Genomic DNA, 26,545 nt, shown 5'->3' on the forward strand with positions numbered 1-26,545 from the left:
GGTTTCCTCCCACCATCCAAAGATGTGCAGGGTAAGGTGAATTGGCCATACTAAATTGCCCGTAGTGTTAGGTAAGGGGTAAATGTAGGTGTATGGGTGGGTTTCACTTCGGCGGGTTGGTGTGGACTTGTTGGGCCGAAGGGCCTGTTTCCACACTGTAATCTAATCTAAAAAAAAATCTAAATCAAATACACTGCCTTGGAGTCTGATAGTGGTAGTTCAATTGAAGCATTCAAAATGGAATTGAACTGTTATCTGTAAAGGAAGAATATGCAGAATTATGCAAAGCGAGTCAGAAGAATGGTATTAAGTGAAACGTTCAATCAGACAGTCAGTGCAGACACAATTAATCGACCAAATGACTTCCATCTGTGTTGTAGCATTGTGTGATGCTGTGAATTTTCCACCATTAGTTAAATTGTTTTTGTTCTGAGCTAAAGCAGTCAATTTGCATTGCGGGGACATCAATGGTTTCTGTTAACCTTCTCATTGTAAAAATCTATTATTAGGGTCTTGAGGTGCTGAGATAATGTCCCTACCTCTGAGCCAGGAGGCCTGGATTCAAGTCCCACCTGCTCCAGAGGGTGTAATAACATCACTGAAGGGCTCCATGAAGGTTGGTTTCCCGTCACCAAGTCAGCCTTTATTTACACGTGCACAGTACATGATCTAACATTCAACTTGCTCTTAAACAAAGAAACATGGAAAATGGGAGCAGAAGACAACTATTCAGTCCTTCAGGCCCTGCGCCACCATTCAATATGATCAAGGGCTCCCTGACTGGACCAAGTTAATAGGCCCAAACAGGAAACTTATATTCTATGAGCCTGGCTGACCTCATTCCAAACACTACACGGGTGGCACGGTTGCACAGTGGTTAGCACTGCTGCCTCACAGTGCCAGTGACCCGGGTTCAATTCCCACCTCAGGCAACTGTCTGTGTGGAGTTTGCACATTCTCCCCGTGTCTGCGTGGGTTTCCTCCGGATGCTCCGGTTTCCTCCCACAGTCCAAAAATGTGCAGGTCAGGTGAATTGGTCATGCTAAATCGCCTGTAGTGTTAGGTGGAGGGGTAAATGTAGAGGAATGGGTCTGGGTGGGTTGCTCTTCAGAGGGTCGGTGTTGGGCCGAAGGGCCTGTTTCCATACTAATTAGCTACAAAGGCTTCAGAATCTTTGGAATTCTCTACCCTAGAGGGATGTGGATGTTCCAGCATTGAATATATTTAAGGTTGCAACAGATGGGATTTTAGCCCCTGAGGAAATCAAGGGAAAAAGAGCACAAAAGGACCAGACTGTGCAGTTACGGTTAATAAGGATCATCCATGATCGTACAGTGTTGCAGAGTAGACTTGGAGGGGAGGTACTGTATGGTCTATTCTGCCCCTATTTCTTATGCCCATCTGTTAGTTTAATTATTTGGGGATGAAATCCAGCCAGGTAATGTGAAGAATGGAAATAAATGGTGTCAACTGAGGCTACGTTTGAGACATGATGTTGGATACAGACCAGATAAAGTTTTTTTACATGCATCTGCTGAACCCATTATCTGTGATCAACACGTCTGGGGTCTGTGTATTGCAAAAGATGCGCACTATTTTTCTATTGTTGTCCCCATGTTTGACGAATGAAACCTATGCATGTCCAACCACTTTGAGTCGGCATCCACAATGACTGAGAAGGTTGAGCCCATGTAACCAAGTTCAGGGTTTACCCAGCCACTCCCATGAATGTGGGGGAGCTGCTGGCAGTAAACTTTGTCCTTGTTCGCTTTTTGGGTGTTGCCCCACCAATGCAGCTATGTCTGTATCCAAAACTGACCACCAGGCATAAACTCTCACTAACAAACACCCCTGGATGAACTTGGTGGAGTTCAGCCAGTACCTGGCAACAACTTTTGCTTAACTCATGCTCTCAATAATAAAATGCCATGCTATACAATGATCTGGTCTTGGTGGATTCAGGAAGGTTTCAGTTTTGGTTGTGATGTCCCTTTCGTTTCCCCCATCACCATCAGCTATTTCAGTTTTGCGAGGATCAGATCTTTTTGCCAATTAAGTCTGTTTTTGTCAGCGGTGACTGGAAGGGTGTCCAGAAAGTTTAAAATCAGAACGGCTTCAGCTAGTAGGTGCTTTTGCACGTTTACATAATCAATACCAAATGGTCTCTTAGCATCTCATTAAGGGTTAAACCAAAATCACATGTCTCTGCCAGTCATCTTAACTCCATCAAAAATCTCGATTCGCCTGGTCTTGAACTGCCAAGCAAAACTAATAGCATCTCAGATTTAGAGGTGGCTTGGGGTCATAATATTCCTTTCCTAAATTTGTCACCTCATGAAAGGTTTTCATATCTGGTGCTTCAGGATACATCAGGCTCTGAATAACCAAAAAAGCTGCGGATCCACAAGCTGTCAGGAGAATTTCTCGTTGCTTTTCATCTACCCCAATATCCTTTGCCCAGAATAAATAATGCATTTTTAAATTGACCACACACCCAGGGGTTAAGAAATACACACTTTTCAAAATGATAGCATTGTCATACATTTAAAAAATAGGCTGGAGAGGCTGGGTCTTTTTTCACTGGAGTGTAGGATGTTGAGGTTTATAAAGGTTTATAAAATCATGAAGAATATAGATAAGGTGAATAGCAAAGGTCTTCTTACTAAGGTGAGAGAGTTCAAAACTAGGGTGTGTTGTTTTAAAGTGAGAAGAAAATGGTGTAGAAAGGATTTGAGGGGAAACGAGTTAACATAGACAGTGGTTAGCATGTGGACTGAACTGCCAGAGGAAGTGATGGATGTGGGTACAGTTACAATGTTTAAAAGATGTTTGGATAAGTACACAAATAGGAAAGATTTGGAGGGATATGGGTCAAATGCAAGCAGGTGGGACTAGTTTAGTTTTGGAATATGGTCGACATGGACTAGTTGGCCTGAAAGGTCTGTTTCCATGCTGTATGGCTCTCTGACTCTATGACACCAATTATAGACAATTAGGGAAAGGGATTGCGGTTATTGTTCTCTCTCCTTGCCCACAACATTATAAGTTAATAAATTGCATCAATACTTACCAAATATCATTATACTACTGACCATAACATTTTCTCATGATAGCAATCACAGTTTTGGCAAGCACTGTTCATTATGCCGAATGACCCCTGCATCTGTTTAAAAGCTAAGTACATTGATGGTTGAGTAAAAGCCATGATAGATTAGATCTAAACATAGAAGAAAACCTAAATGCATAATAGATGTTATTTACTTTTGAAATTATTAACCGGTACATTTTGTTTCTTTGCACTCCAACCACATTGTTGTGTAACATCTTCACTTCACACAAAGCCATTCAGCCACAAACAACAAGAGGGTATTGAGGGTATAACTTAAACCAAATTAATGCTTCATTGAGTAGGAACTATTGAACAAGGCAGCTTGTAATTATAGAAGGAACATGGCAGTTATACAGCAAACAAATCATAAATGAAGCAGTTTCCTTTTAAAATTGTATGTGATAAAACTCACAAAGTGGTTTATGGAAAATAATCTCTTTTGGAAGTAACAGCTGTCCACTGAGTTGTTCTCAAGCTTTCGGAATAAACTGGGTGTGGGGAACATTAAGGAAACCATAAATAAAGCATAAATAAAAATGTTGTGGAAGAGTTTGAACTCTCTTTTCCTTTCTAAACAGTCAATCTAAAATTAAATGCTTTAAAATAGTTATTGAGCCATTATTTTAAATGGGTCAATGGCTGTGTTAAGGCACTTTCAAAGGAATTTTACCTGAAGTGAAAACAGAGTGCACCATGAGAGAAATTAAGCCATAAAAGCTTACACTTTTTTGAGTGTTTTATGATATCTCATGCTGAATTTGAACAACTGTTTTCTCAAACATGGACCCTGATATTACATTGGGATTGCAGAGAACATAAAGTGTCCCATAGTGAAATTTCAGAAGCTATATTTCTTCCCTCAAAGTAGAAAAACCACCCTTCAATCTTCAAAGGCAAATTCTGGAACAGATTCAAGTAACTCAGTTTGAATTTAACTAATCTGTATTCCTTTAAATCTGTTGCTTTAGTAGGAATTTAAATATATTTTTGTCCATTATCAGTCACCATGTGTTAATTATACTGTGGTGTACTTGCTCCAGCCATAATAATAATATTGTCAGTGGTTAGCAGGAAATAATGCTGTGAAATTCCCAAAAGTAATTTCAAAGTGATTACAATTGTGTCATGTTGAGAGACATGTCTAATGGATAAATTTACAATCTGTGTCCTTTGCCTTCAAGTAAGTGTTTTCTTATAGATGTTAAAAAGAGTTACATTGACTAGAATGTCAAAATATTATGTAAATGAAGACAAATGGTACCAACTTCATCTCTGATGCATGTATTTATTAGGAAACTTTCCTTTCATCATCTTGAGGTTGAGTCAGTGCAGCTTTCTGTCTGATGTTGAAGATTTGCTTCTCAGTCTTCCAACAATAATAAAAATAAGTCTGAGTGTATTTCAGTGAGGATATTCAGTTTTCAGTCTGAAAGATTTTATCAAAAAATGTACTCAGTCCATTTTATGAAGGTACTTAACTATAAAAGAAAGAACTCTTGATACTGGAAATCTGAGACAAAAATAGAAATAACTGGAAAAACTCAGCAGGTCTTGGAGCATCCGTGGAGAGAAAGCAGAGTCAATGTTTTGGGGGGTCCAGTGACCCTTTCTCAGAATCGATTGTCACCAGGAAAAGGTTGGTATATACGCAGATGACTGGATTGGAGGGAGGACGAGGAAAACGATAGGTGGAGATGGAGCACAGAGAGAGAGAGGGGGAGAGAGATAGAGAGAGAGAGAGAGAGATGGTGATGTGATTCCTTAATGTATTCTTGTTCATACTGAGATCCAGGTAATGTTCCGGGGATGTGGGTTCAAATCCCGCCACAGCAGATGGTGGAATTGGAATTCACTTCAAAAAGAAAACTGGAATTAAAAGTCAAATGATGACCATGAATCCATGGTTCACTATCTGGTTCATTAATAACCCTTAAGGAAGGAAACTGCCATCCTTACTGAGTCTGGCCTATATATTACTCCAGACCCACAGCAACGTGGTTCTCTCTTAACTATCCACTGGGCAATTAGGCATGGACAATAAATGATGGACCAGCCAGTGATGCCCCCATCTCATGAATGAATAAAATAAAGATCAGCAGTTGGGCCAAAGGATTGGATCATGGTAAGCTGGGGAGAAAGAAAAGCATTCCCTTGTCTCTTTGAGCTGCATCTCCAGCTATCATTTGCTTTCTCCTCACCTACCCCATTGTGTTCAGCATTTCATCTTCACCCTGCCTGCAACCCCACCCCACCCTGCACTCCCCAGGTCCGGGAAGATCAGGTTTAACCTGGTGCACAGTCTTCTCCCCATTAACAGTTTTTCTGGAGCTATCCCTATTGTTGCGTGAGGGATAGTCTGAGAATCAAATAGGAACCGAGACAGCTCAGTATCTCGCGAAGCTGTCGGCTGTTTCTTTAATCCTGCAGTCAACTTTTGGACTGCTCTTTCTGCAAGATCACTGGATGATGGATGGTATGGAGGTGTCCTTATATGATGAATACCATTCGAGTTTAGGAAATGCTCAAATTCCCTGCTGGTAAGTGATGGCCCATTATCTGCGATCAGCACTTCCGGAGTTGGTATGTTGCAAAAGATGTGTGCAGTTTTTTCTATTGTTGTCCCCATGTTTGACAGATGAACTCTAGCATGTCCAGCCACTTTGAGTGGATGTCCACATTGACTTAGGATATTGAGCCCATGAAAAGACTGGTGTCGTCAACATACAATCGAGTCCAAGGTTTATCCGCCATTGCCACTAATGTGGGGAGCTGCTTGTTGTAATTTCTGTCCTTGTTGGCACTCTGGGCACTGCCCCACCAATGCAGTTTTGTTTGTATCCAAACCTGGTACCAGATAACAGCTCACAAACATCTTCATTTTGAAACTCCTGGATGACACTGGTGGTGTTCAGCCAGTACCTGGCAGTGAGCTTTGCTCAGGACAATCACTCTTGCTCCCTATCCTGTACTGTGATCTTGGCTCTCTGGATCCAAATAGGTTTTAATTCTGTGACAACCCTTTGGTTTCCCTCGCCACCACCCAGCTGTTTCACCTTTGCCAGGACTGGATTTTTTTGCATCCAAAGTCTGGTATTGTCAGCTGTGACTGCAAGTGTGTCCAGAAAATGTAAAAGCATTATGAACTCTTGTAGTGTATCTGCCATTGGGAGGTGGCTCCATGCATCAGCATTTGCTACTTGGCTTCTTGGACAGTATTCTGACTTGTAATTATATGCACTTAGTATGACAGTCCACTGCTGATTTCAGCTTAAAGCTATGGGTGACACTGCTTTGTCCTATTTAAGTAGACCCAGCAGAGTTTGTACTCCATCGTTATTACAAATGTACATTTGTTAAAGGTATTGATGGAATTTCCTGACTCCACATAAGATCACCAAACCTTCCTTCTCTATATGGCTAGACTTACATCCAGCATCAGCCAAAGACTTGGATACATTTGCTATTGGGTGTTCCTCTCTATTGAGCAACCTATGAGCTAACACTACCTTGGTGCCGTATGGGGAGGTGTCGCAAATCAATACTAGTTCTGGCTTGGGATCACAGTGTGCCAATACCTGAGAAGATGATAGATGTTTCTTCACTTGCCTGAGAGCTGTGGCTTGGCTACATAACCAATTTAAAGACTGACACTTTTTAAAGCATTGAAGCAAAGATGCCAGGATAGAGGTGAGGTTATATATGAACTTTCCATAATAATTTACCAGCGTAAGGAAAGACCTAAGCTCCAGTACAAATGTGGGAGCCGGGGCACCTTTGATCACCCTCACTTTATCTTCCAACGGCGTAAACCGGACTTGTTGACTCTGCAGCCCAAGTAGGTTGTTTGGGGTGCCTGAAATACACATTGTTTCCTTTTAAGGCATACGTCCACCTGGGAGAAACATGGAAGAAATTTGTCCAAGTTCTAACTTCTCCTTATTGGTCTTCCCTGTTCTTAACACATCAAGTAGATAAATGGCGACCTGGGGTAAACCTTGTTCTCAATCATCAGCTGAAAAATTGCATAGGCTGACAATACCCCAAATGACAGTCCTGCATACTGGTACAAACCCTAATGGGTATTAGTTGTAACATACATCTGGGAATCCTCATCAAACTACAACTGCAACTACACATGGGTCATGTCTAGCTTTCTGAAGGATAGCCAGTTTTGTGTATAAATTCTCTATGCAAGGGCTTAGGTATATATCCAGCTGCAAAAAGTGGTTTACTGTTTATTTAAAATCCCCACAAAGTTGAACTGACCCATTGGGCTTCACAATCAGTATGACCAGTGCTGCCCATTCCGCAAACTGGATTGGTTTGATGATTCCTTTGCTTTCCAGCCTCCTGATTTCTGCCTCTACATTTGCTCAAAAGGCACATGGCTCTGAGTGAACCTTGCACAATTGTGGAATTGCTTCCTGGTCAACATGTAAGGTGACCTTGACTCCTCTGATAGTCCCTTGACTTTCCTGAAAAACTTCCTGGTAGCTAACTAGCACTTCAGTCAGGCAGCCATTTTCTAATTGAAAATTGTTGAGCCAATCTAGGTGCATCTTTCTCAACCAATTTCACCCCATCAAGCTTGGGCCCGAGCCTTCAGTGGTAATTCAACCAACTGCTTCTCTAAAGAAACCCAAAGTCAAGTTGTACTCTTAATCAATCTGTAAAGATATATGTTCTCAACTTAAGGTTTGAAGTCCAGGGTGAATTTTGTTCAAGACTGGTTCTGCGATCACTGAAACAGCCATTGGCATCGACCTCCATTAGAACCAAGTGACCATTTAACCAGACATTTATTTTAATTGGTTTTGATTTGGATGTTGCTAAGCAATTATTTGTTCCAAACCAGATATAGGCTGGCTTTTCAGGTTGAGCACTCTCCTGGATATTGACTTATGAGTTTCTCTTACTCAATTTAGGTCAAGTGGTCCCCTTTTGCTGTCTCATGTCCTTATAACGCTGCAACCAGAATGGCTTGCTGGCCCAGATCCTGAAGAAAATATTAATCATTTGGTCGAGGCTTAGCTTTGTTTTGGGGTTTTGCTGTGGCCTTCCCTAGAGTTCCTCTGTTCAGCATATGTCCTGAGGAAGGCTATGAAATTGTCTTCACTCAAGTGGTGTTCCCCAAGATCAGACAGGCTAGCGAGGGGGTCCACTTCCATCAAAATATTCTGTAACTTATTTCCTCCATTTGCTGAATTTTCCAATGATATAAAGCCAGTTGGACTACCTATTTGAAGTCCAGTTGGGTTTCAGCTGGTAGGTATTTTTGCATGGTTACATCATTAATTCCACTTACAAAATGGTCTCTCAGCATTTCATTAAGGATTAAACCAAAGTCAAATGCCTCTGCCAGTCGTTTTAACCAAGTCAAAAATCCTGATACAGTTTCCCCTGGTTCTTGAATTGCAGAATAAAACCAAAGTGTCTCAGAAATTAGAGGAAGCTTGGGGTTGTAATATTCCTTAGCTAAATCCGTCAACTTTTGAAAGATTTTAATATCTGGTGCCTCAGGGAAAGTTAACCTTCTAATAACCAACAAAGCTATAGATCCACAAACTGTCAGGAGAATTACTCTTTGCTTTTTATTTGCCCCACTGTCATTTGCAGAGAAAAATGTCGCACTCTTTCCACATACTGGGCCTAGTCTTTGACAGCAAGACCAAATGTGTCAAGTTTCCCAAATAACGGAATGATGCTAGAAATACTTGAACCAACTCATAAATGATTGTTGCGAGTGAATTTCTTCACAAGCATGTTTTATCTCATCACCAAAGACTCTGTAGAGGCAGGTATCCCCTCACCAAGTTACCCTTTAGTTACATGTGGTGAGCCATTGACACCAATCCAGCTCCCTCAGTGCCAGTTCTCAATGTGAACAGAACCTCTGACCCTTCTGTTTATACCCATCAGCCAGGGATCTCTGATTGGACCAGATTAACAACCCCAATCAGGAAACTCATATTCTGTGAGGTCTACCTAGCTGACCTCCTTACAATCACTACAATAAGGCCTTTAAAAATAATCCCCTTAATCTTGTCATTTTCAGCCTCAATTTAAAATGGTCAGGTAGCAAGGGTGGATATTGTGACCACACCGATTTCAGTGTTGGTCTCAGCTTTTGTACACCATTATGGAACAATTGTAAAAATTATATTGAAGCATGTTTGAATTATGGCATTCTTTCTGCAAGATAACATAGCAGATCATTGTCAGGTTGAAAGGTGAATCAAAGGTCAGCAAAACACATGAAAATGGAAAATGAACTCAATTATCATAGGGAATTTGCAAATCAGCCTCATTGGTATTTACTTATGAGCACTTTCTATTACTTAGCTTTCCAGATCTGGGCATTGGAGGTAATTCAAAGTACAATAGTTAATTAATCTATATACGTAGTCATAGGTCATAGAGATGTACAGCACGGAAACAGACCCTTCGGTCCAACTCGTCCATGCTGATCAGATATCCCAACCTAATCTAGTCCCACCTGCCATATCCCTCCAAACCTTCCTATTCATATACCCATCTAGATGCCTTTCAAATGTTGCAATTGTACCAGCCCACACCACTTCCTCTGGCAGCTCATTCCATATATGCACCGCTGTGTATGTGAAAAGGTTGCCCCTTAAGTCTCTTTTATTTTTGCCCCTCTCAGGGAAAAGACCTTGTCTACTTACCCCCATCCATGCCATTCATGATTTTATAAACCTTTATAAGGTCAGCCTTCATCCTCGAAAGCTCCAGGGAAAACAGCCCAAGCCTATTCAACCTCTCCCTTTAGCTCAAATCCTCCAACCCTGGCAATATCCTTGTAACAGGATGGAACAATAGGTAGAACTTCAAAAATCTTAAGTCTGACATGTGAAAAGCAAAGTTAGGATAGATCTGAGGAATATATCTTTATGTAGAAACTGATCTATAGCTGGAACAGGTTGTTAAGAAATGTGTTTGGAATTAGGCCACTGGAATTATCCAGGAAACTGTTAGATGTTGTAATGGCCAGACAGTCAAGTGATTCTCTGAAAAAAAAGCAGATCAAAAGACCATTTATATCAGAGAGACTGTTATGGTTATTAGGATCTGATTTTAGCATAACAAATTATTCCTAAATTTGCGCACAATAACAGCACATCAATACAACATGGATAATTCGGACATAACTGAATGATTGAATAGCAATTTGCTACTAATGGTTTTATTACTTTTCTTTAATAAATAGAAACTTCTTTTTCCTGTAAAGTGTAAATCAGAGTAGCCAAGTGATGCAAGACAAGAGAAACTAGGATCAAAATAAGTTCAAGCAAAATATACACATGAAAGTGACAAAGCAGTATGCTTAACTGAGGTCTTAGATTGGTTTCGGTAATGCACTGTATTACTGTTGGCACTGATACACAGGATCTCACCAATAGCCAGGGTCTGTGTGCTGAGGCTGCAAGATCACACTGCAGAGCCCTCAAACTGTTCCTTTGCCAGCGCCACTGTAGCATGTCAATACCAGCCGCAGACTCCCAGACATGCCATGAATCCTGGACATTGAAGTTCAAATTAGTGCTTTTAGCACACAGATGATGAAAAGGAGAGCAGTCATTTATAATTTGTCTTCTTTTAGATAAGTACAAAGTAACACACTGAAGCAGTGAGAATACTTTAAAGAAGTTCTGACATTACCTGGAAACAATTGCTTTCAGCTGTGTTTGAAAATACTGTTGGAACAATTCCAAACCTAGATTGGTGGTGTCGGTATAAAGATGTGTTGTGTTTAAGTTCCCAGTCTAGTTTTGTTCCTAACAGTTTCTGTTCAACTTTCCAGACAGATCACACAGGGAACGACAATGGTGCAAGCGAATATCTTCATCCTTTTATTGATGATCATCATTGGCTCTGTTTTGAGTGGGGGCTATGCCCCTTCAAAATACATGCACCCAATGATTAAAGGCCCAGTTGGACCTCCTTTCAGGGAAGGCAAAGGACAATATATCGGTAAGAAATAATCAGAATCAGATTTAATGGTTTATCTGAGAGGGAATAGTCTGCTATCTTTGACATTGCATCAATATTGATATGAAATCTTAGCATGTTTGATTACTAGATAATGGATAAAATACATGAAATTTTAGTAAATTAATAGAATGTGAATTGTTTTGGATTTTTTCCATGTTTATAGCCTTTCTGCATCAATGTATTAAATTTAAACTAGATACATAATACAATGAGTTTTCTTGTGATATGGGACAGGACAAACCAGTCAGAAATAAATGTTTCCAGTGAATGTTAATATGTAAATCTTCAATTAACAGGAGGGAGCATTTAAGTGCACCTTCAAATTTCTCTTTCTGTTCACTTACATATATTTGATGTTAACTTATAAAGAGTTATTGTACCTCTGAGATTACAATTCTGCTTATTAATAATTTCTACACTGAAAAGGTACTGCTAGCATGATAATGTCCTCACATATAATTTATCACAGCTGAAATAAATAATTATGACACAGGTTTGTTAAATCCCAGGAGAAGCTCGATAGTTCAGATCAGGTAGAGACTTTGACATCTTTTCAGATAACTTCATCTGAGGTCCAGATAGCGAATGTCCATATTACATAACAGTATTTGATATTCTCAGTGTTTCCGGATGCCAATCTAGATCTGCGAATTATTCTGGAACCCATTACCTGTTGAATATTGCAACCTATTCATCAGTTACTGAGATGTAAAATGATTAAAACTCCTGATTAGCATCCAGGATTTGGAACTGCACATTCTGGATTTTCTTCTATTTCCTTTCCTTCCCCCACTAAGATTCCACATGCATCCTGGAGAACTTCCATAAATCCTGTCAAGATTTTTGTACCTCGTTATATATGAGACTTAATTGCGAATGATGACAGGATATTTGTCTTGTGGGGACATCACTGCCAAGTCAGGATCTGATATTACCCAGTGCCAATAAATGCATTTTCCAGCGTGGGTAACTGAACTCCAGTAAGGAATGGGATTCTCTGCTGATGTCTCACCCTCCCTCTCCCACATTGGGAACATTAAACTGAATAGCAATGCTCCCTCTACCAGATTTATCTGCTAATTTGGCACCATAGAGGGATTAAATAAATCTACTCCAGCCTCTGATGTGTTCATCCACAGAGACATTGAGGAAATATTTATCTGAGGATACAAATAGAAGGAAATGTATAAGGTTTCCCTTCCTGAAGCCAGTTATTGTTATAATCTCCATTGAGACCAATAACTGTTAAAGAGAAATTCAAATTTCAGTTATTAATTCAAAGAACAACATCAAGATTTCAACTTTTGAAACCTTTTAATCCATCAAATGACTAAAATACTATTGATTAAACAACATATACTATACTTATGTAGACAATTCATACTTTAAACAATAGAAATAAACAGTGCCATATCACACATCAAACTCTGTATAAAATTGCAGTTCTAATCTCAAACAGTTCACAGTTTTCAATGAGATGTTTTTTATTACCTTCCCAGCTATGTAATCTCTAGTCTCAGAACCATCTCTCACTGTAAGGGTTATGCTGTAGATTTGTTCTTCTATCTTCAGCTTCGTTCAATGCCTCACAAACTTTCATACTATATGTGAGTATTTTACTTGGTGAACTAAGGAATCAGTATTTTCTCTGCTTAAAATGCAGGCTTGACTGCTTCTATCTTTCGCTCTCTCTCTCTCTCTCCCTTTCCCAGATGACTGCAGACTACACAAGACAAAGCTGCAACTGCTCTGTGTTTGTGATATTCATAGACTTATACGAAATCCTGTAAACTGTTTGAAATGGCTTCCTTGACTCCTCTCCATGATAACCGAAAATATATTAGAGTTGTATCTAGGTCGAAATTCTAATTAGCTATTTTTGATTTCAACTTCCTTTCAGCTTAGAGATAACTGGATAATTTACAGAATTTAATATTTATAATGTCATTATGGGACTTGGCAGACTTTGGGTCTACTTGGTGTAGATTTGGAAACAGCTGCCATTGTGTCTAAGTATAAATATCCCACACTTCCTTCCCAATGAAGCAATGAATCTTCCTCAACTCTCTTAATGGTTAAATCATTTGAACTCCAACACCAGTCATATGATCACTTTAATTTACCATACATTTAATGTTACAGTCTGAAAATGTAGAATATAATACTTGAAAGGATACAATTCTAAACATAATGGCCTGGATTATCCAGTTTCTGGATCATCAGAAACTAGATGTATCCATCCATGTTGGGACCCAGTGGCTACGTGGAAATTGGCCGGAAAATTTAAACTTTCACTGGGTGATTACCTTACATCTGAGACATCCAATAAAATCTCCAGCTTTAAGTTAGAATCAGAACCTTGGAGGATTCCAACTCACTTTCCTGGAGAAATATTGGTAATATTAGATGGATAAGAATCATTTCTATCTCTGGGGTAACTATGCAACTGACTCTCCTGACTATATCAAGCCCTCGATTCCACACCTGATCTCCAACTCCATCACTTGATCTCTCTACCCTCTACTAAATGCTGAACCCTGAATGCACCTTTGATACCACTACTATCACCCAACCACCCACCCAACCATTTGACTATCACCCAACCCAACAAAACTGACCCTCAATTCAGACAGCTCCTGCTGACTATGTCTTGCATCAATCTGACTATAATCCTGAACCACCTGACAAACTCTCCTGACCCACAATGACTATTCTCCATCACCCATCTATACCCCACCACACCCACTTGCCACGCTACCCTGTCATCCAACCCCCTGCCACTCTCATTTCCACTTTTCCATTGCTGAAGCTTCTCAGAGAGAGGATGGGCATTTAAACTGTTAACTTAAGAGAGTACCTCAGCTAGTGCTGAAAAATGGGGTATGGCTTCAATGAAGATTGCTTCCTGAAAAGATTCCTAGTTTGGTGAGCATTTCAGAACCTCCCTTTGGAAGATGGGCTCAGAAAATAAGAGTTAAGTATGTAACATTTTTTCTAATCAGAGTTGTAAAAGGTGATTCCGGTTCAGTTTGGAAGACTTGGGCCAATAATCTTAAAAACCTTACAATTAAACACTGTAGACCTAAATGGTTTGGCGTTGGAAAGGAACTGAAACTAATTAAAGGAAAATTATTTTGTGATTTTATTGCACAGAACAAGCAATAACTGAAGAACACACAGGTATAATGATGTGGGAACTCTGAAAACAGGAAACAAACATTAAAAAGCAATGATTTTTTTAATATTATGGAAAGAAATCAATATTTAAAATGACAATATCAATTGAGAAAAAAAACCACCATTCTTGTACCAATATAACTGGAATTGAATTGTCCAGCGCTGCTCAGTAAATCACTGGGGACAAGTTAATAAGTAACAGTTGTTGAAGATAAAATGAACAGATCTGAGAAATGCAGGGGTCAGTAGCATGTTAAAGATTTCTGACCTGGAATCCACTGAGTGCAGTAAAATTCTTGCTGCTGTTGTATGTCTTTAATTAGAAGTTTGTGTTTTTGGTCCACTTGTTCCATAAATTTAAATGAAACAACAGGATTGGTTAACTTTCTCCATAAGGACTACTGTTGTCGGCCAGCTGATTAAAGGAATAAAAAGCTGAACCAGATGGACTACAATGGTTTCAGTTTTAATCCCTGGTCTCTGATGAGTCAGCTGTTCTTAACTGGGAAATCGACAAAGTGGGGCTGTGTTACAATGGTACCCAGCAACTCCTGGATCAGGAGGGGAACATGTAACTACTTCTCTTTTCGTTCCTGATTATGCCGGCGGTGACATAATGTAACATCTCCTTTTCCTGCTTAAGTAACAACCCCCAATTGAGTAAATTAAGCAAAAGCCTACTGGCAATCATATGGGTAGTGCGCAAACACAGGATTTACATGGACTGGGAGATTTCACTGTCAAGGTCCCTGTTGATTATTCAATTGGTGAGAAACTGCACTTCAAAAATAATTTGCAAGACAGAGATGCTAAATTTTATCCAAAAATGCAAAGTGTAATGGACACATCTTTTTTATTGGTGCTAATGAAAAAGAGAGGAGCTACTTCAGAAGAGTGATGTCAGTGTTAGTCAAGAAATGAGGAGTTAAGGTTTGTTTTAAAACCTATCAATTTTTGGGCGAGACACAAGATTCAGAAAGGGAATTCTACCATCTTGGGAATCAGTCAGTTGGACTCTTAGACACATGCATGGTAGAAAGCAGGACAGAAAATAACAGCCTCATATTTCCAATAACTAGACATTACTAAACACAGGTCCAGATTATGTTCTTCATAGAATGGGCTTGAACAAAATAGAAATTACAATAGGACCAAGAATATCAGTTATCAGAATGAGCTATTGTAGGAAACAAGCTTGAGATGAAGTAAGTCCACAAGAATCAGATAGCAGAATCACCTTACTATAGAAAATGGTCCAGAACATCAGATAAAGTAGGAAGACCCCACAGGATAGTGTTGTTGCGATCATAAATCAATTTGTAAAATTTAGTAATAAACCAGGGAGAGTAAGTGAGAATTTTTTTCAGTTGAGAAAACCATCAGCTCTTACTTTGAATTTTGTATTAATTCAATGGACAGAAACAAATCTAGTTCCTTGACTGGAATAATATCAACAATATAATCAAGGCTGACAGACATGTGTCTGATCCAAGCATAATTATAACAGTCGCATAGAATTCCATTTACCTTTTCCATTCGCTTCCATTACATTGAAGTGCTGATCCAAATATAACATGTATTGGCAAACCACATATTCATTGGAACTTAGTTATATTTAGACAATTCATATGAAGGAATGATTGATAGGGCCACATACTTCACTTTGGCTTCTCACCTTCTCTTACAGCATGGAGAAACATTTCACTGTTTTAAAGAATGTTAGTTGGTTTCCTGAGGACTCTATAGGTAATGTGTTTGGAAGGTTATTTAGAAAGGTTCTTCACTTACTTGAGGAGGTAACTTTAATTTGCTGTTAAAAAATTCTTAAACTAGAATTCTATTCTTTCTCATCAACTTTACTGATATGACTCATGTCTCAAAGTATGCTGTGGAATTAAATATAGAAACCTATTTCCATCCATAATTCAAGACTCACCATAAAGAATATGGAACAACTTGCTCACAATTCTAAGTAGAAACATCAGCTTTTCAGTTGCTGGCAAAAAATTATTTCTTCATTTTTTTGAACACTTTTCAATTTTTCCATCAGTGCCTGAGGCATTAAAATGCTGCAATGATACAATTCCCAAAGGTTCTTCAATACTTGCCTAGTTTTCTTCTCTTAATGTGTGTTAGCTATCATCCTGTCATTGCCATTGGTGCTGGTGTCATCTAATAGCCATATGTTAAACTTGCAGCAGTCTCTGCGTTGATTTGAAAGCCAACATCTTCAATGAGATCTGTAATGTTGAGCCTGTCAGTGGGATTTCCAAGGATAAATGTGTGCTGTTTCCGGCATTCTATAGCTGAGGAAGCTGTGGGAGACAATTTCATCTGAACAAAGTCAGAATAAAATAACTAAATACCATTTTCTCACTTCTGCTGCTACAGTCATGTTTTGTTGTCTGGTGGATCAGAAATGTGAGCTGGCAGACCAGCTGAATGATTAGATGTCTCAGTGCTTACTGGTTTTTCTGGCAGAATAATGACTGCTCCTGGAGAGAATAAAGATGGTGTGTTGGGGAAAGGAAGAATAATTGGCAATGTGCAGGAACTTGGGTGGGGAAGTTGATTGTCCAAACATGAACATCATCTATCAAGACAGGCCAATCATTATGGTGGATAATTAAGATCAACTACATTGTATTGAAGCATATAAAATGCAAGGCATTTCAATTAAGTATAGCAAATATCTTTCATAATATAATAAAGAACTGCAGATGCTGAAACTCTGAAACAAAAACAAAATACTGGAGAAACTCAGCTGTTCTGTCAGTATCTGCAGAGGGCAAAACAGAGCTGATGTTTCAAGTCTGGTGTCGCTTTGTGAGATCTGTCTGAATGTCTTATTTGTTTGACTAAGAAAAAAGAATAATTGCAGAACTATATACTTTCAGTCCATCATCTTCTTTTCTTATGTTTGAGCCATGGACTTCTCGTGGATTCATTTATATTTATATGCAGAGTACTGCAGTCATTGCCATTGTCTTCTGCAGGATAAGAGACCAGGAAACACACCAGCCCTTGCTGCCTGGAAGTTCTGAAGAAAGGTCACCAGGACTTGAAACTACTTTCTCTCCACAAATGCTGCCAGACCTGCTGAGTTTCTCCAATAATTTCTGGATTTGGAGCAGCTACTGTTTAATGTGAGAACAAGTTCAAGCAGGAGGAGGAGAATGGTGCTCGATGGAGAGTGATTGGGCCTCCATTTAATGAAGAAGCTTAGACACTCAAATACCACCCTGGAGGTAGTGACTTGACTCCCCCAGGTATTTTGGATGCGCTGTGATCAGTTGTAACCTTGACCATTGTCTGAGCTATGCACAGATAGAACAGTAAAATTTGTGTGAGCAGCGTTCACACCCTGAAAGCAGGTTGGAAAATGTCAGAAAGAACCAAGCTTTCCTCAGTGAAATCAGGAAGGATTCCAACAAAGAAAGTCATATCCACCATGCATCATCTCCCCTCTCTCCCATGAGATCCTTATGGAAACTCCCTGTTCTGCCAAATACATGGAAGAGAAAGCCATCCTAGTCTTCGGTAGTCACTAAGTGCATCTCCATGCTAAGAAGGCTCTGTTCCTTTTCCCATATTTGAATTAAATCACTGCTGTAAAGGCTATCATTGTTCCATCAAAGTAAACTGGCAATACAAAATTACTTTGTGTTGCCAATTCTTTCAAAACTATTTTCTAAGGTAAATTATTAAATGAGTCATCATCTCTGATTTTGAAACGGATTTAGTAGACGCAAAATAGCAGTCATAATTTTTGAGCAATATAACATTCCCACCTTCCACTTCATTGTTGTCTGCCCATCTCTAAACAAAGCTAAAACTTCTCTTCAAATTCTGTGTAAGTTCCAGCTTTAGTTGTGGAACTGCATGACTATTTGTGAAAAATGACTGTTTGGCTAGTAGATTTTTTTTGTGTTAACCTTGCTAACATCATACATTAAACCTGAGAGGAAGAAATTCATTCTAAACTAAAATGGAGGGTTACTATTAGTTGGGATTACAGAAAAGTTCTGAAGCAAGCAACAAGTGAGTTAAAGATTTCTGACTAAGGAAGAATTGTGTTGTTAGGCTTAAACTAAGTGATTTACATTGCTTGTCAACCACCAAAGCTTTGGAGTAGGTGTCCCTGTGTTATTAAATGAAATTTTCCAGTCTAGCACTGACTACAAGTACAAATCTGCCATATACGCAAATGATATCATCCCATTGGCTTGTGTTTAGATTTGTGCTTTCCTGTTTCAGTACATCAAGTAAAATTCTGTATAAATTTAGGTTTTGTTTATTATTCTACTGATACATTAAAATTAGACTTTGTTGACTTAAATTTGTAATCACTTCATTCACAAAAGATTCAATGATGATGAAGTAGCAGAAATGAGGAGGGGAGAAATGTTGATTGAATCAGAATATATTTTGTTCAGACCTGTCTATTCACTTATACAGCCAGACAAACCAATCTAAAGAAATCCGTTTTATAGCACTTCTTATATAAGTAGCTGAATTGCAGAACTGAATGTGTCAGATTGGTATTATTGCAAAGATTTTGGATTCTATCTGTTGTAGTGACAAGAAAAACAAATGATAATAAGACTTTGATATACTCAGCCAAGAAATTATCTAGGGCTTTTCATAATCTCAGGTGCTGTCTCTCAATGCTAGACAGCCAATAACCTGCTGATGAAATGAAGTGTTGTAATATATGTGCAGCACCAAAATTGCACATTGCAAAATCCCAATAAACATAATGTTAATTTTTTTGCTGTGATGTTGATTGGGAGACAAATGTTGGCCAAGGCATCGGGATGTTTTCCCAGCTCTTCTTTGTGATAGTGTCATGAGATCTTCTGTGACCACCTGAGAGAGGAGATGGAGCTTTGCTTTAAAATCTTGGTCAAAAGGTGGTACCTCTAATGGTGCAGCTCTTCCTCACTCCTGCACTGAACTGTCAAGATTGTGATCAGTTCCTGTAGTGGGACTTGAATCCATAGCCAATTGATTCAGAGATGAAAATGCTACTGATTGGGCCATGGCTGCCAACATTTTATTTAAAGTTCAAAGAAATTACCAAATTATTTCATAGGATCAGAAATCAGATTCCTTCAGGTTGCCTGAGACAAGGAACTCTTCCACTTTATTTTAACGTCTGTTTCAATCTACCCATGTTTTAATCATTTTGAAAAAAAAAATTACAGCAGCTGCCTGGAAATACCAAAAAGAAAGCTGAACATTGAAAATGAAAGGTCATTCCAAACTCATGCAGCATATTGAAAACAATTAGTATTTCACAACGCAGACAGGAATACAATGACATCAGTCAGACCTCACATCACCCCATTCACAAGGGAAAATGACATCAGTACCCTTATCAGGCTGCAGCGGATTTTGATTCAATAGTTGCAATTTCAGCTCTTTATAGTGTTGCCGCCCACACATTCTTGCTAGTTCAGAGATCCAGTGCTTTCTCATGACAAGCTGTACTTTTAATCCAGGGCTGGACTAGGGCAGTTTCCTTCAGTAACACTGATTTCACAGGAAACAACTTGTGATGGTGCCACAAAAACGCCACGTCTGCATTCCTTTGCTTCATTTTCAGTCCCACTCACAGCATCATTCCTACTCGGTGTCTGGAAAGTGATCAGGAAGATTTTGTAACTGACAAAACATCTCATGTTCCACAACAATTCTTTTTAAGCTATCATCCTCCGCTTGTCGATTTGCATTGGATCCTTGATTGCCAAAGTCTTAAATTTAAAATTCTCATCTTAATGTTCATATCCCCTCACGACAGTGCCTCCCCTGTTTTGATAATCCTCCAAGATCTCTAAAACTCTCTAATACAGTAGGTGAACTGTTGTAGCTTCTCACATATCTATCTTTATTTATTGTAGCCAAAGGTGATTGGAAGCACTTTTATACGATTTAATGATGTAAGTTTGTATTGTGTCCTGGTAATTTTATAAATTCTGATTTATGTTTGGCTCAACTTTCATATTCTTGAAACAATCGTATGAAAGTGCCAAATTCACATCTTGACAATGCATCTGAAAAATGATAAATAAAAGACATTGTTTGAGATGCGTTAAAGACCACATTGTATTCTGACAATCAACTCATTTCATGTCATGCCATATTATTATCAGGCTCCTTCTGATTACGAATGCAAGTTGTATTTTTACTGCAAGATAGTCTTGGTTCTCTCCGGCATTGTGGAGCAGAATGGTGGCTCAGTGGTTAGCACTGCTGCCCCACAGCAACAAGGACCTCCATTCAATTCCACCTTTTGGATGGCTGTCTGTGTGGAGTTTGCACATTTACCCTGTGTCTGTTGGGTTTCTGCTGCGTGCTCTGGTTTCCTCCCACAGTCCTAAGATGTGCAGGTTAGATGGATTAGCCATAGGAAATTGCTCAGAGTTTCCAGGGATTTGCAGCTGGATTAGCCATGGGAAATGTGGGGTGATAGGGTGGGTCTGAATGACCTTCTTTGGAAGGTAAGTGTGGACTTAATGGGCTGAATGGCTGCTTCCACACTATAAGGATTCTATGATTTCGCCCAATCTTAAATCACTCAGCTGTGTGAATAGCATATATATTTCCTTACTTATGTATTCAAATTGTGTTTCGTATGTTTTAAGTTGAGCCGTTTTGTATATTTTAATGTACCAAATTCACTTTTGGTTGCTAATACTTAAAATAATAGAAATTTGGGGTTGTCTGGTTAAATGATTCTTTGGAAGAGGGTTCTCTAGGCTTCCCAGAGCTCAACAGCTAGAAATGCATGAGTGTTATGGTCAGGAAACTGAGCAGGATGGCACTGTTAAAAAGGGACAGAGAAAATAATCAAAGAAATATGGATCATGTTTCAAAATACTGCAAAGTACTGATAGGTGCTACTTGCTTACACAGGGGAAAGACCAATGTAGGCAACAATTTGTATAAATCTATACAAATGGGGACGCAGTGCTGCACACTCTTCACTCCAGCAGCTGGCTGCTCATAACGGATTCAGTAGGTTTTGGAAACACCATCTTCAGGAAGCAAAATCAGAGGCTGCCAATGCCATGCCTATTTTTGTCTGATGACATGTTGGCACTTTGACCAGATTGATCTTTCTTTCTTCTCCTGCCACTAACAATTAACCTTGTCCTCAAATTCTTCAGGATGCTAATGTTAGTGCCGAAGCTGGCTGTGGACAAATGTAATGTGTTGTGACCGACCTGAGATCATAGCCCCATTTCTTCAGGGTTCCTCATCTTAAAAGGGGTAATGCTTTCCCCAGACGTATTGGAAAACAGGTCATGTCCAGAAGAACTTTTGATACAGTGTACTGCTGTTCAGCAAATGTAAGGAGCATTTTGTTAGGGACTCTGTGTATGAAAGGTTGTAATAAATGGAAGATTCCTCATGCTGATTGCACTATGCTTTCAATCTTGTTCTTATCATTGCCTTTATAAGTTCATAACAAAAAAGGGGCAAGGGCAATTCTCTAAAATTCAAATGCATCTGCTTCAGGACTGATAACCTACCATCTGTTCTTCCTCCTGGTGTTTGTGAACAGTTTTGCATTTACAGTTAGGCACTCTTCAACACCACTGAAAATGTGTTGCTGGAAAAGCGCAGCAGGTCAGGCAGCATCCAGGAAACAGGAGAATCAACTTTTCCTGAAGAAGGGCTTATGCCCGAAACGTCGATTCTCCTGTTCCCTGGATGCTGCCTGACCTGCTCCGCTTTTCCAGCAACACATTTTCAGCTCTGATCTCCAGCATCTGCAGTCCTCACTTTCTCCACTCTTCAACACCAAACAGGACTACCACCCTGAGCAATATTTCTTGCAGTAAAAACCTGAGGTGACATCATTAATCTTTGTGCTGCCTTCAAAATACAATAATTACCCCCTTATTCTCCATGTAGAAGGTGATCTGCAGTTCTTTGTTAACCTCCCAAATTGGGACTAAGCTGCTTGCAGCCTGATTTCTTGTGCATGGAAACCATCTGTAAGGCGTGAATTCAAATGAAGGAGAAAGGTTCACATTGTAAAATGTAATTGGGCCAACTTTCTTTGTACTGCACATAAGGCAAACAACAATTTCAATGCAATTAGATAAGCAGGCTTACATCTACAAAATGTGAGATGGCACACATTGGAAGACAATGAAAAAAATAAGGGCTGTGCTCCCAGTGGGAGCTACAGGAGCAGAGGATCCTGAGTCAACATGTGCACAGATCTTCGGAAGTAGGATTGTAAATAAACCATCCGGTATCATCGGCTTTATTAATTGGGGCATAGAATAGGGAAAAGGGAAAAGAGGCAATGCTCAACTTTTATGAAACACTTGTTAGAACTCAACTGGAGTACTGTGTACAGTTCTGGGCATTGCATTACAGGAAGGATGTGATGCATTGGAGAGAGTGCAGAACTAGTCTCAAAATGGTTTCTGGGATGAGGAACTTCAGTTATGAGGATAAAGTGAAAATTTTGGGATTGTTCCTCCTTGGAGAGAAGTAGGCCATGAGGAGATCTGATAGAGATTTGCAAAATCATGAGCAGGTAGTTAGGGAGAAACTGATTCCACTTGCAATGGGTACAAGAACAAGAGGGTATAGATTGAAAATAATCTACAAAAAAAGCAAGAGTGAGGTGAAGAAAAATATTTTTTCAGCGGGTAGTTGATATAAAAACTCAGGAAGCCTGACCGGAAAGAAACATAATTTATTATTGAATACCAAAATAGAGCCACGACTCATGTATGCTTAGGTGAGTCCCAGTCTGGGACAGATTATTCTGCAGACCTATCCCTTGGTCTGCTTTACAGATACTTTCCTAATCAACCTTTTCAGAGATATAAATCTCTGGACCAAGTGGGACTTGAACCCAGGTCTCCTAGTCCAGAGATCAGGACACTATCAGTGCACTACAAGAACCCAGTGTTGGGAACAGGCCTTTGCATGCCCCTTAAGGAAAGTCAGACTGTCTGTTGCCCATCTGTACTGGGATTACAGTGATCCCAATAATATCTACGGTGCATGTGGATAATCCTACACACATATATCATCAGGTTCCAGTTTCCCAGACAGCAACATTCCCAATATTTCCATGTCCCTGTCTTCCTGGGTTCATTGAAATGCAAGGTTGTCTGAAACATTTTTTGACTCTTATTGCCAATGAGAGATGAAGGAAGTCCAGCAGGAAACTGGAAAGCCCGACTGAACATCATTTATTGTTTAACACCAAAATAGAACCATTATTCATAGCATAGTAGACTAGTTCCAACCTGGAACATATAGTTCTACAGACTCATTCCTAGGTCTGCTTTATAAAGGGCTCAGTTGATGAGTTCCAATTGGACAGGCCATTGACTGTTATCAAGGGAACTCATACTCAGTGGGGTCTACAGGGATATTAGTTATTGATTTCCCATGGACCTTAAAGGAGTTATCACATTAGGGTATGAATGCACTGCCCTGGAGTGTGGTGGAGACATTAGATGAATATTTGGATGATGACAGGAAAGGATATAGGAGAGAAAGCAAAACATTGGCAATAGGTAAAGGTGCTCATTTAAGAAGCTGGTGCAAGAATGATGAATCTCTGTAACACATTTTGTATTCTTTTGTGAATATGCTATGGACAGACATTAGGGTATGTTTCTAGTTGGATGGATTCCTATCAACCGAATCTTTAGCTTTCCTAACACAGATAAAAATGTAACTTTCTCTTGGGTTTTACCATTAGAGCTGAAAACAAGGAGGACTTTTTGCAATGAACTTCAGTTTTCAGAAATGAATTTGAAAATTAAAACAATTCTAGTCCCTTCTCATTCTCAACTCTAATAATAGAAGTCCAAAATTGAGCCCTTATTTCAATCTGCGGTCATCCCTTTAACTGCACTGGTGCTGCCCACTACTGAAAATCATGCAGGTTCCAAACATGAACTTCTTGCCACAACAATGTTCATTTCCCAACTATAACATATCCATCTCTGAGTTCTTGTTTTCCTTTGAAGAATACAACTTTCACACAACTTAATGAAAAAGCCAGTAAGTGCTTACAATTCCCACAAATCCCACAAACAGGGTTTAAACTGTTCCACTACATGGTAACTTACTACTTACTATGATCAGGTTGGAGGGAGTATTGATTGATTAATGTGGCATTAAAGTGCATTGGTTAATTTTCCCATCTTTTAAATGATAATTTTATAACCTCATGCTCAGTTCTAATGTTATTCGTTGCTAATTATTAATAAATCCTTCTTGAAGGTGGATCCAAATGCTTGCAAATTTTGTGATGTATGAAGTCTCATGTATTCACTGTCATTCAAAACAAAAACGAGAGCTGAACCCACCAATATAGGCCAATAATCCTAACTTCAATTGGGAAGAAACTTACAAAGGCAATAATCCAGGCCATTTTAAAAGCAAATTGTGTTTGACTAACTTAATCAAGCTTTTTAATGTACTCATGGAGATGGCTGATGATGGTATAGTGTGATTGATGAATTTTCAAAAAGACATTTGACAAAGTACCACATAATATACTTGTTAACAAAATTAAAGCTCATGGGATTAAAGGAATAATGGCAATATGGGTACATCATTGGCAAGGAGACATCGTGTTTAGTGATGAATGGTTTCTCTGACTGTAGGCAGATTTAAAATGGTGTTCCCCAGGGAGTCAATCATAAGACCACTGCCATTTTGACATATTCTAATGATCTTAGTAGGGGATACATAATTTCAAAATTTTCAGGATATAGGCTATGTAAATACAGTGAACAATGGGGTGGATAAGAGGGCTTAGGACATCAAGATAGATTCATAAAATGAGCGCAGACAAAATTTAATGTGAAGAAGTTTCAAATGGTGCATTTTGGTAGGAAGAATGAGGTAATGCAATCTAATTAGAATGGACAGTTGAGAGATTATTGAGTTCAGAGCGAATGTTTGTGTCTTCAGTCAGCTGTAGGATTTTCACTTTATTGTAAAGCACAGAGAATAATGAGTGTTAACATCAGAATTAAAATGCTATATGTGTGAAATGCTCCAGAGTATCACATGCCTTTGTGCAATGACATAGAGCCTGTACAGATTGATGTAACCTGTTTGATTTCCACTCGCAGAAAGGGAAAGTTGGAAGGGAGATCACACCTTGCAGTTTCTGGTGTCTTTGATCAACTTTCTGGCTATAGCAGTCGACGAAAAGGAGGAGGAGAAAATATGTAAAACATGAGCTTATCAAAATCTTGGTTGTCTGTCATTTAATCTATATCATGTCCATTGATGCTTTGAATTTAAAAGATTGTAAATTTTATTTAAAAATCTCGATGTTCAATTTTTTTGACTTCTCCCACCATTCTAAGAACTCTCTGCTTCCCTGATTTTGTATTCTCATACAGCTCTGAATTCCATTGCATTCCCCACCCCCACTTCCCAATCCAACTATCTGGATCAGACCTCAAGAATTCAATTTCACCATCTTCTGGGGTGTTGATACCCAAGTCCCAGAACATTAGCTGAGTTTCTGGATTAATATTCTAACAATAGAGTTACCAGGCCATCGTGTCCTAAGACTGATATGTATTTTGCAAATGCATCACAACCTGGTGTGATCCATACTAGAAATATATTTGTACTGATTATAACAGAATCAGATCTTGATTCAATTTTCCCTACTTCTCTCTGATTTTCGGTGTCTCTGTCTGTATACAACACCTTTCCTTACTTAAGTAGCTTGCCACCATTAAATGCCTAAGACCCCTCCTGAGTCGTAGGTACTTGGGTAAAGTAAATATGACCTGCACAGTGCTGGCATACCAAAGGCGAAGAAGAAAACTAAAGGAAATGTTGGGTTCCTAAGACATAAGAAACAAATCTATGATCTTTTCAAATATCTGGCTTTATTTCTTCTTGTATGTAGTGTTACGGACTAGGCCAGACCACTCAAAATATTTTTAAACAAGCAGCCCCAGACCATAACTTTCCAATTTGTTTCGGTAAGTGTACAGTGAAAATTACCCGGAGTAAGGTAGCTAGGTTGACTACTAGATTTTAAAACAGACAAAAGTTTATTCACAAGATTATACAATGAAACACAAAGACCAGAATAAAGAACCGCTACAGGACTCAGCCTATCCAACCAGACTTAATTATGCTGTTCTGAATATACACAACAGTCCCAATAAGCAAACTCCCTTTAAAAACCAGTATAAATGGAATACAAGCTTACAGTTTGAA

General features: G+C 39.1%; 1 protein-coding gene across 6 annotated transcripts in view; it reads left to right on the forward strand.

Annotated features, from left to right (window-relative positions):
- Positions 1-26,545, forward strand: part of col8a2 (collagen, type VIII, alpha 2) — a 180,027-nt gene that overhangs the window by 103,617 nt on the left and 49,865 nt on the right. For 5 of the 6 annotated variants that reach the window (XM_087976823.1, XM_087976824.1, XM_087976822.1 and 2 more), the window contains one exon: positions 10,932-11,101. In XM_087976823.1, coding sequence (XP_087832949.1) covers positions 10,954-11,101 — 148 coding nt within the window. In that variant the 5' untranslated portion in view covers positions 10,932-10,953. The remainder of the gene's footprint in view (positions 1-10,931; positions 11,102-26,545) is intronic. The other variant, XM_087976826.1, reaches the window with a different exon arrangement.

The sequence above is a fragment of the Chiloscyllium plagiosum genome, unplaced genomic scaffold, assembly GCF_037043375.1.
Source record: "Chiloscyllium plagiosum isolate Xiang-an unplaced genomic scaffold, Cpla_swu_hap1 HiC_scaffold_30, whole genome shotgun sequence".
In the NCBI taxonomy this organism is placed as follows: Eukaryota; Metazoa; Chordata; class Chondrichthyes; order Orectolobiformes; family Hemiscylliidae; genus Chiloscyllium; species Chiloscyllium plagiosum.